Source organism: Asparagus officinalis, chromosome 10 (genome assembly GCF_001876935.1).
Source record: "Asparagus officinalis chromosome 10, Aspof.V1, whole genome shotgun sequence".
NCBI lineage: Eukaryota > Viridiplantae > Streptophyta > Magnoliopsida > Asparagales > Asparagaceae > Asparagus > Asparagus officinalis.
Window position 1 is genome coordinate 58,337,593 of NC_033803.1, and position 15,274 is coordinate 58,352,866.

General features: G+C 34.0%; 1 protein-coding gene across 2 annotated transcripts in view; it reads left to right on the plus strand.

Moving 5' to 3' along the window:
* Nucleotides 1–11,804, plus strand: part of LOC109825621 (dihydrolipoyllysine-residue acetyltransferase component 2 of pyruvate dehydrogenase complex, mitochondrial-like) — a 26,216-nt gene extending 14,412 nt beyond the window's left edge. For both annotated transcript variants that reach the window (XM_020392480.1, XM_020392478.1), the window contains exons 9-19: nt 1,128–1,367; nt 1,554–1,626; nt 6,761–6,852; nt 6,944–7,029; nt 7,126–7,201; nt 8,636–8,703; nt 8,795–8,861; nt 10,682–10,777; nt 10,861–10,963; nt 11,155–11,250; nt 11,354–11,804. In XM_020392480.1, coding sequence (XP_020248069.1) covers nt 1,128–1,367; nt 1,554–1,626; nt 6,761–6,852; nt 6,944–7,029; nt 7,126–7,201; nt 8,636–8,703; nt 8,795–8,861; nt 10,682–10,777; nt 10,861–10,963; nt 11,155–11,250; nt 11,354–11,424 — 1,068 coding nt within the window. In that variant the 3' untranslated portion in view covers nt 11,425–11,804. The remainder of the gene's footprint in view (nt 1–1,127; nt 1,368–1,553; nt 1,627–6,760; nt 6,853–6,943; nt 7,030–7,125; nt 7,202–8,635; nt 8,704–8,794; nt 8,862–10,681; nt 10,778–10,860; nt 10,964–11,154; nt 11,251–11,353) is intronic.

The window sequence follows — 15,274 nt, forward strand, 5'->3', positions numbered from 1 at the left end:
GTCGGAGAGGAGGGCGGCGGTTGTCCCTCCGAATCATGTAATTTGGGAATAAAATTGAGGCGGTGATTGGAGATTTTATTTCAGAGTTTGAGAATTTAGGCGGGGAAACGAAATTTGGGGATGAAATTTTGGGGGGAAGGGCGCGCTCTTGTGGGACCTACCATCCTAGACGGAAAATTTCCGTCTAGGATGCTTCCTAGACGGAAATTTCCGTCTAGGATGCTAACCCTAATTAAAAAAATTAAAAAAAATACTAAAACCGTCTACTTTGTTATTGTAGACGGAAATTTTCGTTAAGGATACATTTTCCTAGACGGAATATCCTAGACGGAAATTTCCGTCTAGTTTAATAGCAAACTAGACTGAAAAATTTTCGTCTAGAATATGCCGTCTAGAATGTGGGATTTTCTACTAGTGCTCATATTGTTTTCTCCACTTCTTCGTGTTGCTGCTGCTGTGTCTTTACAGGAAATGAGATGAATATGTTAGGGTTGAAGGTCTAAATCCCCTATCTCTTGAAATAACTTATCGATTCTCTTTATTAGTTGTAGGTGGTGTTGACTCGGGGTGTATAACTTTTATTTTATTTTATTTTATTTTGTTCCCTCTTCCTCCATATTTGCCTTGCATTTTCCTCTTCTTTCCTTTGTCATCTTCTCATTTACTTCCAATGCCATCTACGTTCTTTCTCCTCTGCTCTCTATAAAATTTTGTTGCTCTTTTACGCGAGCTTGCGAAAGCAATTATTTAATTGTGAAAATTCGAACAGAAGTACAATCACCATTAGATGACATGTTTGTGGTACTTTTGTTGGAAGAATTCACATTGTGATAATGGATTCTTTAAACTATACAAATGATGATAAATCTTAGGGTCATGGACATGGTTTACATTATCAAGAGAAAAGCTCTATCAACACTTCATAAATAAATTTGTTTAGAGCTGCCTCTTTAGTCATTGAACAGTAAGGACATTGGTTGGTTCAAATTCTGATAACTGAATTAGCCCATATTTATTTGATGACATCAGTCGTGCTTTGTGCGATTTTCTTTGAGCAAAAGGTTTACCTTTTTCCCTCCAGATGACTTGTCTTTTTCTAACCCAAGCTTAATCATGTATTGGATTAGATAATTGCTATAACTGTTGAGGAAGAAGATGACATTGGAAAATTTAAAGATTATAAAGCTTCCCAACCTGCTGCGCCTGCTGAATCCAGCCCATCACCTGAGACTACTGTACCTAAGAAGTCAGAGCCAGAGCCTCCAAAAGCTCCTGAGCCCAAGGTTTCAAGGCCTGAAGGAACTTCACATGCAGGAGAACGTCTCTTCGCTAGTCCGCTTGCACGAAAATTGGCAGAAGATAACAGTGTGAGATAATAAACTGTTTTCTCATATTTAAACTAGATTTTTATTGGATAAACAAATCATGACTTCTAGTTAGAAGAATTGAGTGATTTGTTTTGAGCATCTGGTCAATGTAAAGTACTTTGACACATTTGATCTAGCAATGAAAGCATTTCTTGTGGCACCTCTCCCTCACATAGTCACATGCAGGTGCCTCTTTCCAGCATAAAGGGTACTGGTCCTGATGGACGCATTTTGAAAGCTGATGTTGAGGACTACTTAGGTATGAACTTTCAGTTTTTAAATTCTAACATTATGTATTATCTATTATCTTTTTGTATGTGTTAATAATTTCATTCTGCACATCACAATATTTACTATAGCAGAGAGNTTTTTGGTAAGAGGTAGAAATTTACCTGGTAATCTACACACTTTCATCATCATAAGGGCACCTGAGTTCTTTTTTCTTTTTGCATACATTGTAAGCCAACAATTAACAGTTCAACCGGGAATGATGGATGTAATAAGAGAAGCTTAAGCTTCACATAGTAGCATGAGATTTGGTTATAAAATTTTATCTAATAGTTTGCACAACACTATTTTAAAAAGCCTCCGCTTAGTCCGCCTAAGTGTACGCCTAGGCCTAGGCAGTACCTAAGCTGTCTAACTAGCGCCTAGCGTCTAGGCGGTACGTAGGCTGTCCACCTAGGTTTTGAAAGTTTTTAGGGGAGCGTTGTCTGCTTACGTGAATTGCACTATTTAGGCCTTAATCGTGATTTTCTGTGTTGCAGCCTTGACGTTCTCTGTCCTCCTTCAAACTTCTTTAACCTTCAAATATGAACACCTCCACTACCTCTTTTGATGTTCAATAAAACCTCCTTGACCGCCACTTAAAGAAAGAAAGAAATTTGTCTAGACACCAGTCCGACACCTAAGCTTTCTATAACATTAACATTTACTATCAATTATTATAAATAAAAAAATAAAAAGAAAGCCTCCTAGACTCTTGGCGTTGGGTCCAACGCCTAGGCTTCCTAGCGCTTTCTATAACCTTATTACTTATTATTTTGGCTATTTAGTATTTATGTATGCATGGTTTATTGTGGATCTAAGATTGCTATCTTTTTTAAGAAAATTTATATAAATTTAATACATATTTTTATCAATTATTATAATTAAATAATTTAAAAAATAGCGAAATGCCTAGGCATCGCCTAAGGCTCCGTTTGGATATAATAGTGTTTTACTTGTTTTCATGATGTTTTTGCCAATAACAAAACACCATGCGTTTGAAAACCATGGTGTTTTTTAAACTAAATCATCCTTAAACCAAAAACACAACATTTATTTCAAAACACCTAAAATGTGTTTTAAGTTTGGTGTTTTGGTTTTGAGTTTGAGAATATGTTAATATAATATCTAACATAATATATTAATTGTAATTAATATATAGTTATTATCTACATGCCTATAGTATATGATATATATTATATTATATATATATATTAATTATATATATATATTAATATATATATATAGAAGAAAAACTGTGTGTCAACTTAAGTTGACATCCACCAAACTCTGTAACCATTTAGAGTGTTTTCTAGGCGATCCTTGCATGATATGAGAGTGACTTATATATATGTGTGGATAGAAAGTTTGGTGGACAACTTTCCTATCTCACTTAAGTTGATAGGAAGTCTTGCTCTCTCTCTCGTCTCTCTATCATTATACATATAGTATATATATATATATATATAATATATATGTATATATATTGTTATATATGTATTATAAATCTATTCACTATTAACAAATAGGCAGATTAGAGATTCACAACTGTCATTGCGACATGTAAATACACTTCACAGTAGCATTACTTGTAGCACTAGTACTATATAGCTAATAATTAATGAAAAATATTACTGCAGCCACACCGGTATACTGTAGCCATTTAAAAGGTACTGTAGGCAGAGCGGGATACTGTAGATTTTCACAAATTTCAAATCATAGCATATTAAAAAGGTGGGATACTGTAGCAAAAAAAAAAAAAAACCGTGGCTGTTTGCACGGACCGCAAACTAGTTATATTATACTATAGCTATATTATACTATAGTTTAAAATCTAATATTATTAATAATATAAAATATAAATAGATAAAATATCTTATATAAAAATATATAAAACATATTAAATCAAGTATTTAATAGTTAACAATGATATATATATCAACAAATAATAATCAATAATATATAAATAAACAAATTATAAATAATAATAAAGTTATTTGACATAATAAATAATAATATAAATAATAATAAATATATTATACTACACAATTAGTATAATCACTAAATATTATTACACTTTTTTATAAATAAACTGATGAATTAAATAGATAATTATAAAATATTATTATAATAGTAACATATTTAATAATAAAAATAACAATATAATAATATTTAACTTATTAATAATATTATTTTATATGAATAATAGTAAATATTGATATTATATTAATAATAGTATAATATTATATTAATAATAAAATAACATTATTTAAAAAATATTAATATAATATATAACCATAACAAATTGATTTACCAAAATAATTAAATATATAATTATTGTGAAAGAATAAGATGAATAATTATATATATAATATATATCATTTATATATATATATACTATAGTTAATCTAATATTTATTAATAATATAAAAATATAAATAGATAAAATATCTTATATAAAAATATATATAAACATATTAAATCAAGTATTAATAGTTAACAATGATATATATATAACAAATAATAATCAATAATATATAAATAAACTAATATAAAAAAAAAAGTTATTGCATTAATAAATAATAATATAATAATAACTAATATAATTATACTACACAATTAGTATAATCACTATAATATTATTAACACTTTTTATAAATAAAGCCTGGAATAAATAGATAATTATTAAAATATTATATAATAGTAACATATTTAATAATAAATAATAAGCAATATAATAATATTTAACATTATTAATAATATTATTTATATGAATAATAGTATAAATTGATATTATTTAATAATTAGTATAATATTATAGTTAATAATAAAATAACATTATTATTAAAAATATTAATTATAATATATAACCATAACAAATTGATTTACCAAAATAATTAAATATATAATTATTGTGAAAGAATAAGATGAATAATTATATATATAATATATATCATTAAGTACAATATAATATTATAATACATTATACAATTTTATATTGCATTATATTTAATACTTTTAATACTATAATAATGTAAACTAAATATTATAACATTTTATTTATAATATATTTTATTATAATTAATATATAATATATTAATAATATGTTTAATACTAATGTTGTAATGGGTCAAACTAGCGTTAACCACAAATACTTAACATGGTGTTTTGAAAACGTTTTAAGGGAAAAACACAACACCATGTTTTTTTTTGAAAAAAAAAAAAACACCATGGTACCCAAACGAAGCCTAAGCATCTAGACGCTGGCTCAAACGCCTAGTCCGCCTAGCGTCTTCTGTAATATTACTGCACGGTGAAATGTACTATCACCACTCCATAGCATATATATTTTTGTTGCATTCTTTTGAAACCAGACATTGGAATTTAACCTTTTCGTTCTACTTTTCTGGGGTGTTAGGGGGTGGGAGACAACCTACTGCAACCATATAGTCTACTCAACTACAGAGTAGAGATCAGCTTCTGTTTCATACTTTTAATGGGTTTTTGTCTTTTAATCCAAAGTTTTGCTCTTATTTAAAAACCCACCTATTTCCATAAATACTCATACCTCCATAGAATCCCATATGGCTTATTTTCAAACCCAACATGTGACTTATTTTTAAACCCAACATGTAGTATACCCTCAAAGTATGAATACTGGATCTCCCATAACAAATCCAAAATGTCCCTTTCCTTTCTTCTTCTAAACAACGATCATGCTCCACTCACATCGCCTTAATGATGATGCAGGGAAATTTATTTTTGCGTGTTTCTCCCCTCACTCCCCAAAACGCAATTTAGTATATTTATCTTCTTCAAAATCTTGCTTTCCTCCATTAATTTCCTCTCTTCCTAATAAAACACTCTTCCATTAATATTTCTCCTCATAAAAGACAATAATTTAATTATAATATGATTTCTATTTGTAATTATTAAATATTTCTTTTTTGTAGTCCCAGAATCAATAAAGAACTATACTACAGTGATGAAGAGATGCACTTTAGTCGTAAAGAGTTATACTTTTGTATATAATGGTATACTTTGCTCATAAGAAGCTATGTTTTCGAATATAGTGTTAACTTCCTCAGTAAAAATTAATAACTATTAAGCTGTCATATTTTTATCTTAATTAGGCCAATGAATACTAAATCTTCCTCTATTTTTTCCAGCAATTTTATTGATGGCATAGTGCACACTAGATTTCTTCCATGTTCGAGAACCAATAAAGAGCTATATTATAATAATAAAAAGTTATACTTTAGTCATAAAAAATTACACTTTTTTATAAGATGTTATACTTTGCTCATAAAGAGCTATGTTTTCGTATAAAGTGCTATAGTGTGTATTCAACTTCAGTGGATTTTATGGATTGACTTCACCTAGAATTTAGGGATCAACTCTAAGGGTTTAGTGTTTTGTGAAATCGAGAGAGAGAGAGAGAGAGAGAGAGAGAGAGAGAGAGAGAGAGAGAGAGAAGCATTGGGTTTATTTGGGGAAGAAGCGCAATTTTGAGATTTGAGAATTTGTTTGGAAAATACAGTATAAAGTTGGAGGGTATACTACAGATTGGGTTTATAAATAAGTCACATGAGTTACTTTGGGTGTATCGGTGTTTATGGAAGTGAGTGGGTTTTTAAATAAGTTGGGGTAAAACTTTGGGTTAAAAGACCCCCTATTTTTACAGTTTAGCTTGTTTTGAGAATATCTAGTAAATCGGAAACATATGCTATGAAGATTTAATGCTATGTTTTTTCATGCTTATTTCCCTCTCAGATAAACCTTATCCTTTTCTTATGGACTTTATCGGAAACATATGCTATGAAGATTTAATGCTATGTTTGATTCATTAAGCTTCATTCATGCTCTGAATATTTATTCTTAATTATAGAATACTGCTAGGTCATAGTGATGGTTACTCATTATAATTTAATTTCTGTTCATTATGCAATGACACTTATAGGCTTACTTCACTGAAATTATTTTTGATTTCATTTGGAGCCTTTTCCCTAGAGAGCCAACATCTTACCTTTTCCCTAGAGAGCCAATTCGAGATGTACTATATAGTCAACTTTCACCTAACACTTGCTGACTCATTCTCTTTGATAATACTTTGTTTGATAATTTAGCATCGGCCGCTAAGGGTTCTAAGGTAGAGGAGGATACAGCAGCAGTTCAAGCACTAAATTATGCAGACATTCCTGTTTCCCAGATAAGAAAAGTAATCATATTTCTCATAGTTTACGTCTTTTATTGCTCTATTTAGATTTTTAAGTGAGTGATTACACAATGAATGTAATTCTTGTTTGCAGGTGACAGCATCACGCTTGCTGCTCTCTAAGCAAACCATTCCTCATTACTATTTAACAGTAGATACTCGTGTAGACAAACTTATGGAGTGAGTATCTATTTAAGGTTTTTGTTGCTGTATCTGGTTTTCTTTGTTATCTCTGTTCATCACTTTAGAAATCACTCATGTTGGTGTCATGTGCAGGTTGCGAAGCCAACTTAATTCTTTACAAGAAGCTTCCGGTGGAAAAAGAATTTCTGTGAATGATCTTGTGATAAAGGTATCCTGTCTTTCTAACGTCTTGTGCTATTTTTATCCGGGAATGCCACCTAGAAGCTGGAATTTAGATGTTGTTGCTGTTTTAAAAGGATTATAACTTTGCTGTGTTAACGAAAATGTCACTTCTGTTGTACTTGCAGTGTTGAAATAACAATTTAGTTCTCCATGCTGAAAAATTAGACAAGTAACTGAAGTGGCAGAAGCACATTACTGAATTTAAATTGTGTTTCTTGCTCAGTTTATCATAGTCATGTTTTGATAATTGGAAGCACATTCCACTGAATTTAGACCAATGAAATCGTTTTCAGGTAAAATTTGTTTTCTTCCATCCTGTCCTGACCAATTGACTGTTGCTTTTCTGACTGTAAATACTTTTAGGTTCAGCATGCAGTCCTCTCCATGTTTCATCCGTCTACTCACATTAATTGAAGAGGGTTTACATAGGAGAAATATCCTTTAGCAATGTGCACAGATGCGTAATTCTTATATATTAATAAAAAAATGTTATCTTTTCCTGTTAGCATAGGTTCCATCCTATCCGAACCATTTTAATTAAATTGGTAATACCAAAAGCATCATTTAATGACTTTTTGATCTGATGAATTTCACTAAAATAGTCAGCTCAATTTTACTAAAATAGTCGGCTCAATTTTCATAAGCTGCACTGGCCTGTTCATGCGGTTTTGTACATTTTTCGGATTCTCTACTGAACCAGACCGGTAACTGGCCAGTTTTGCCTTGTCTGGTTTTAAGTCTTTTGACAACAATTAAGGGGGCTGGATCTGAGCTTCAAATGAAAAACTTGGCATAAATCCAACCAACATGGCAAGTCATGCTTATATAATGAAACTTTCTTGTTTGATAGATAAGGTCCTGTTCGAGAAGAGTCTATTGTTCTTTTTTAATTACTTTTATAAGTTCTGAGTTTGTAGAAGAGTCGTGTGCAATTTTTCGGAGTCTTATAACAATTTATTTATGCATAAATCTGAATAAGGTGCCATAAATCTGAATAAGGTGCCAGACTATTTAATAAATAAACACTAGTCATACTTTCTTTTGCATGTTTGAGTAGTTTTACCAAATGTGTTAATGGATGCATATGCACTTCTTATTCACATGCATATGCACTTTTACTTTGCCAAAGATGAACAAGACAAGGACATTGGACAACGTCATCATCTTTTTTCTTTTTAAATATGAAGTGGTTTCATGAGAATATATAGAGTTGTAGACTAGATTAGCTAACAGTTGCACCTGCATTTTTTTATATTACTTTAAATTGATAAGAGGACAAATTAGTATTCATTACTTAATGGTTGGTCTTAGCAGGGTAGATTTGCTAGTTGGTAATGTTTTATTTATTTCTGCAACTTTGATATGACTTAATAGTGATATGTGCAAAAAACTTTAATAATGAATAGTTTTTTATCATCAGGCTGCTGCTTTGGCTCTTCGGAAAGTTCCAGCATGTAATAGTTCCTGGATGAATGATTTTATTCGCCAGTAAGTTTTGGATAACTCTCATTCCATTCTACACCACAAGCTAGTAGTAATCGCTCTAAAAGTGTTGTTTTTTTCTTTTAAATTTATTCAGGTATAACAATGTGAACATTAATGTTGCCGTGCAAACTGACAATGGACTGTTTGTTCCTGTTATCAAGGTACCAGTGCCATCAATATATTCTTAACTTCCTGTCTGCTGTTTTTTTTTATTCGATATTGTAGGCTGTCTAAAAATCACAATAGATAGCTGATCCCCCTTCAAATGCCGATGATGGAGGTTACAATCTGACGACTTCCAGAAGGTTACAATTTAAAGATTTTCACGTAGATCGATGAAGGTTACAATCTGACGACCTTCACGACAACCGATGAAAACTCTAATCAACAGTCTTCACAATCAACACCGGGAGTTACAATTTAACGACTCTCATATTTTCAAGGAGCCAAGATAAAGATTACAAGATGGTGATCTTTGCAACGCTCTAGCAAAAGAGATTATAAATCGACGGTCTCTTCAAATTCAGACGCGGAGCTCACCTATGCGTCCCAGATTCAAAACGCATAGCTCGTGGCCGCGTTCCAAACTCCCAGAACAAAACGCGGAGGTCCTCCCCTTGTGTCAACACCAAAACGCGGAGGTCCTCCCCGTGTGTCAGTAACAAAACGCTGGAGTCGGACCTGCGTTGCAACACCAAAATGCGGAGGTCCTCCCTGCGTGTCAACACCAAAACGCGGAGGTCCTCCCCGCGTGTCAACATCAAAACGCCGGAGTCGGACCTGCGTTGCAACATCAAAACGCGGGGGTCAGACCTGCGTTTTTTGTGTTTGACTGGTTCAAACAGAACCTATACGGTTTTAAAACTGTATCTCCACTTAATGGGATCGGTTACACCCCATTATGGAGAGATTTTAGGGGGGATTGCACCCCTTAAACTCTTGAACAGTTCTAAAACTGTTTCCCACAATTTGGGGACGGTTACACCCCACTTAGGAGTGATTTAAGGGGTGGTTACACCCCCTTAATCCCCTATAAATAAGAAGAAACTCAACTGAGTTAAGGGTTAGAATTTCTTGGCTCGGATTGACCTTGGAGCTTGGCAGCAAAGAGAGGATCTTTGGAGCATTCTCGGATCTGGAGATCGATCACCGGAGCTTTCTTCTGGCCTTGGCTTACTAACCGATTTTCGGTTCAAATCAACTCTTTTACAGAGTTCTTCTAAACTCGTTCAGAGTTCTTCTAAACTCGTTCAGAGTTCTAAAACTTGCTTTGTAAGTTCTCCACAACGTCAAACCGTGAGGAGAAAACATCGTTCCAGTGAAGCAAAATGTCGGATCGTCAACGGAGAGCAAACTCGACGCGAGCATTCGAGGGAAGCACTCCATCGCCACCGTGAAGGACGCGAGCATTCGAGGGAAGCACTCCATCGCCACCGTGAAGAACCCAGTTTTAAACAAAGGGGAGAATTCAGATCATTCTCTTCTCTTTTGTAATCAGGAAATCCAATTGTAACTGAGATCTAAGGAATACAAATCAAATTTTCCTTCAATCCTTTTATTACAAATTTTCCAACAAACAGATATAATCACTATCATCTAAGCCTTTTACCATTAAGATGGGTCAGATCTGGAGCAAAACTCTTAACTGAGAAGCTGGATAATGACGGTTCAATTCTTTGAGCTCTGAGTTGTATGAGTTTCCTAGCTGGGGAAAGTTGGACACAGGAGACTTCTTATAAAAACCAGTAGCGTAAACTGGTAGTGAGGAAACTCTAATTGCTGATAATGCTGTTTAAGATCATGTAAGCAAGGAGTAACCTTAAAAAATATTCTAGAGTGAGAAAGCGTATGGAAGAAGGATGATAGGAGAATCTTTGCTATTTATTTATTTGCATTCATCTGACATTAATAAAGGATTCAAATGAGGACACTTTACCATATTTATTCTGCTCATTCATAATACAAATAACTGATTCTGCAGGATGCAGATAAAAAGGGATTGGCAACAATTTCGGAAGAGGTTAAACAATTAGCCCAGAAGTCCAAAGACAACAGTCTGAAACCAGCTGATTACGAGGTGGGGACTACTATTACCAGATGGCATCACTTTTCATACTACGTTATTCAAGTTTGACAATTGTTGAGCTTTTGCATATGCAGGGAGGCACATTTACCGTATCAAATTTGGGAGGTCCCTTTGGGATCAAACAATTCTGCGCCATAATAAATCCTCCTCAATCTGGCATTCTTGCTGTGGGCTCTGGTACTGCTTTCCACATTCAAATTTTGCACTGATTTTGATCCATTTTTTCCTTCACGTATCTGATAAATCTTCAATATCATCCAACACGATGCATCTGTCTATAACAAAGCGAATATGTCTACAGTGACCTACTACAGGCATTTTGCATGATATCTTTAAACTTATGACATGTTTTTATGGTGCCTGAGCAGCTGAGAGAAGGGTTATTCCGGGTGCTGGTCCCGATCAATATTATTTTGGTTCCTTTATGTCGGTAACATTGAGCTGCGATCACCGTGTGATTGATGGTAAACGTCGCCCTCTCTAAGACCTCTCTTTCTAAATATTTTCATCTGTTGACGCCATCTTTCATTAAGCATCATTTTGACGCTAAATTCTGGTTAATTTTAGGTGCAATTGGAGCGGAATGGTTGAAAGCATTCAAGGGCTACATAGAGAATCCGGCATCCATGTTACTCTGAAACAGTCACTGCATCTCACATTTTTTTAGGGGGTTTCTGGAATGAACCCCCAATGCTGCTGCTTGATTCTTTTTTGTTGGTGTATAATTTTTTTCAGGGTTTTAATGGAAATCCGCAGAACCAAGAGTTGGAAGCGAAAACAAACCTCGAGTCAAACCTCGAGTTTGGCAGCAATTTCCTTGTCGTCAATAAAAAGTGTACAGAAGACTCTGAAATGTTGCTATGCTCTTTTCGTGATATGCAATTTACGAGAGCTCCTTGTTGAGTTCTCAGCAATTTCTTTCTGGGTTAGTTCTCTACTTTTCATATTGAAGTACTCTCAGTTTGCTTCTGGATGTAAATAGTACTTAATGAAGAAAGTCCTTTCGCCCGAGAGCAAATTGTTTTTCCTCTTGCTGCCTGTGGAAGTATAATTGTAATTAAGTGACAAGATAACAATATATTTGGTAGATGGTATCTGTAGTCATTGCTAATGTTAATATATGAGCTAGGGCTGAGCATGGTTCGGTCCAAACCGAAAAAACCGACCCGAACCGACCCGGAAAAAATAGTTTTATGAGTAGGGCGGTGCGGGTCGGTTTGAAAACTTTTTAACCCGAATCGACACGAACCGACCGAATATAGTGTAATACTACCAATTCTGATCTCAAACCCTACCCGACCCGTTCCCAAAAAGTCAAACACTTAAACCTTAAACTCATTTTCTGAATCATTATGGGTTAAAAACAATATTATTATATCAGTGTTTATTGCTTCATAATCTTCTACTTTGTTGATATCTTTTTTTCTTTAACACAGTTTGTTGTTTGATAAGAAGTTTGATGAAGTTAGAAATGAGCTAGATAACTAATAATTTATAAAATATATTAAAATATTAACTAATTTTTATACCTGCATCCGAAAATGATAGTGTATCATCAGCACCACTACTTGGGGTGATACTCCATGATCGATCTGTTAGACCCTAGAGGGGGGGGGTGATTAGGGTCTTATGTTAATCTAATCCGATTAAATGCTAATTAAAAGTAATATTGATTAATTTGTTCTTGCACGAATGATATAAGATAGATATGAGCAAGAAAGATATGAATAAGCACTACGCTAAGCAAAACACAAACAAAAGATATGTTTACGAGGTTCGGTCACCACGACTTACGTCCCTGCTCCTCACCTCGAGGAGATCTCTACTATCACAATCCGGTTTGGAAGCCGGAACTTCTACACATTCGGTTTACAAGCTTACCGAAAACTCTCACACTATGCAATCACACTTCACATACTAAGTGTAGAAATCTAACCCGTGTCCTCCTCCTCAAGTGCTCGGATGTAACCTCTCCCTAGGTTCGTCAATCGACGCCACTCCTATTGGACTCGACCCCGTCTCTCGCCTCACACTTCTCTCGGTGTACAAGTGTATTACAAGTGATACTCACAAATAAAGATTAAATACAATGGTTTGTTCTCAACAATAAATGAGAACGCAAATGAAGCTCACACTCACTAAATCACACCCCACAACCCACACTATATAATATGAAGATATTAAGCTCAATATTGTGTGTGATAACAGTGAATGAAAAAATATGTAACTCAAAAATATAGCTAAGATATGAAAATGAAATTATAAGCTATATGAAAAAGATGAGTTAGGAAAACTTTTCAATAAACAATAAGAACAGTAGAGGATGATGAGGATAGGATCCTCAGTTGAAAATGGAAGGCCTCTTCTTGTTGTAGCAGACTTCTTTTAAAGCAGATGATCAGAAACCGCTTAAACCGCTCTTCTTTAAACAACCTTAAGAGTCCTATTGGTTAAAAGCTTCAACTGTAACAGACAAAAACTTGGTTTCTTTGAAAAGAGAGCAGCAATAAAGGTATTTTATACCACTCAAAATAATCAAGCCAGAACAACTTGAAAAAGACCAGAAAACAGCCCTAGGAAAATGCAAATCGGAGAAAAAAATAGCCCGTTGGAAAGCAATTATTAAGATCGGCAGTCGACCGTCGGAATCCTCCGGCGGTCGGAACGCCCGAAGCACAAAACACTGAAAAGAGATTTAAAGGCTGGCGATGGAAAGGTCCGGCCCAGAGATGTCTGCTCCGCGAGAATTGTAATAAGGTTTTATATATATATCACTATATATATATAACGTATATATATATATATATATATAATATGAATAATATTCATTAGGTATATTATATATAGACAAGCTGTGAAATGGAGCTGTAAACATGAAATAAAAACTATTGTAACGAAGTTTGATGAGAAATCATTTATTTGATAGAAAACGTCAAAAATGTGTTAAGTGCACATATATTGAGCTTACATATAAACATATGATATACGTAAGTAAACTAAACTTATACCTAGGTGAATGCACACACATGAACTTGAATCTTTAACGCTTGATTATCGTGTGTTGAATTACCTGTAAAGAGAAAAACAAAACAACAAAAACTAGAGAATAGATTAACGATAAATTGTTTGACAAATCATCATCAAAACTATAGGGCTAACAAACCGAACCGAAACGACCGTTGTACACCCCTAAATTATGAGCTTTGCAATATGTAATACGAAGTAGAGCAAATAGTGGAACCGTACGTAATTGGAGCGCGCCGTTGACAATATTGACTCGCTAGAATTAATCCCAGCAGGCTAGAAAGCTTTCTCTTCTAAACCTAAACCCCCTAACCCAACTAGCCTCCGATATTATCATCTTTCCATCTTATCTGGCATCATTATTATTGTAAATAAATATGCTGTCAGGCAAAACCAATTACACCTCCGGTGGCGTTTAGCGTAGTTAGGGGGGGAAATAATTAGGCTAATTGTAAGCAGTTTTAAAAAGTTATTAGTTTAGAATATTTTATTTAACTTATTTGTTTGTGATGGGCTCCTAGTTATACCCACGGTTACAAAAAGCGCTAGGCAACGTAGGTGCCGGTCTTGACACCTACAGCCTATGACAGTTTTTCAATCTTTTTATTTGTTTAATTACAATACTTGACGATAAATGCCAACGTTATAGAATAAGTTAGACAGTGCTAAGCGACAGACTAGAGCCGGATTTCTTTTTTTGTTTAAATGGTGGTGGTGGAGGTGTTTTGAAAGTCGGAGGTGGATAAGGTGTTCATAGTTAGTTGAGGAGTTCGGAGGAGGTTAGAGGACATAAAGGTCACAACGAAGAAAAATCACACTCTTGTAGGTACTTCCAAAACCTAAGCGGACGGTTTACGTACATCATATATCTAGGGAAGCAACTAGACGGGTGAGAAACCTGCTTCTTAAAACATTGATTAATACCTCTCTCCAGCCCATTTAAGCTTATTTCTTCACACCCGTTTCTCTAATTTTTGGAAGTTTTTCTAGGAGAAAGAGTAAATTGAGGGTAGAAATGTAATTTACCACGTGCGGTTAGCAACTAACACCATGTAAATTAGTAGCGTCAAAATATTGATGAAGATTTATTAATGTTGTGTTTGGGAGCTCACTAATGGAAGAAAAGGAATGGTAGGGAATCCCCCCCCCCCATTTACCTCCAATTTAGGGTGTAAGATATTTTAGTGTAAAATTCTCGCTCATTTCACTCCTCTACCCTCCTAATAAAACTTCCAAACGATACTAAACTCAAAGTTTTTCTTTTAGAAACTTTTGGGAACAATATTGACAAGACCCTTAAAAAATAAGTTTCACTTCATGTAAATTTCCCAATTTCTTTATTGCAAAATAACCCTTGTACCCTTGGCCACAAAGACACCCCGCCATCAACACGATTTCCTCCAAAAGATTTCCGAAACCCTAGAAATTAGGGATCTTCCCGAAGCTCAAACTCCCATGGCGCTC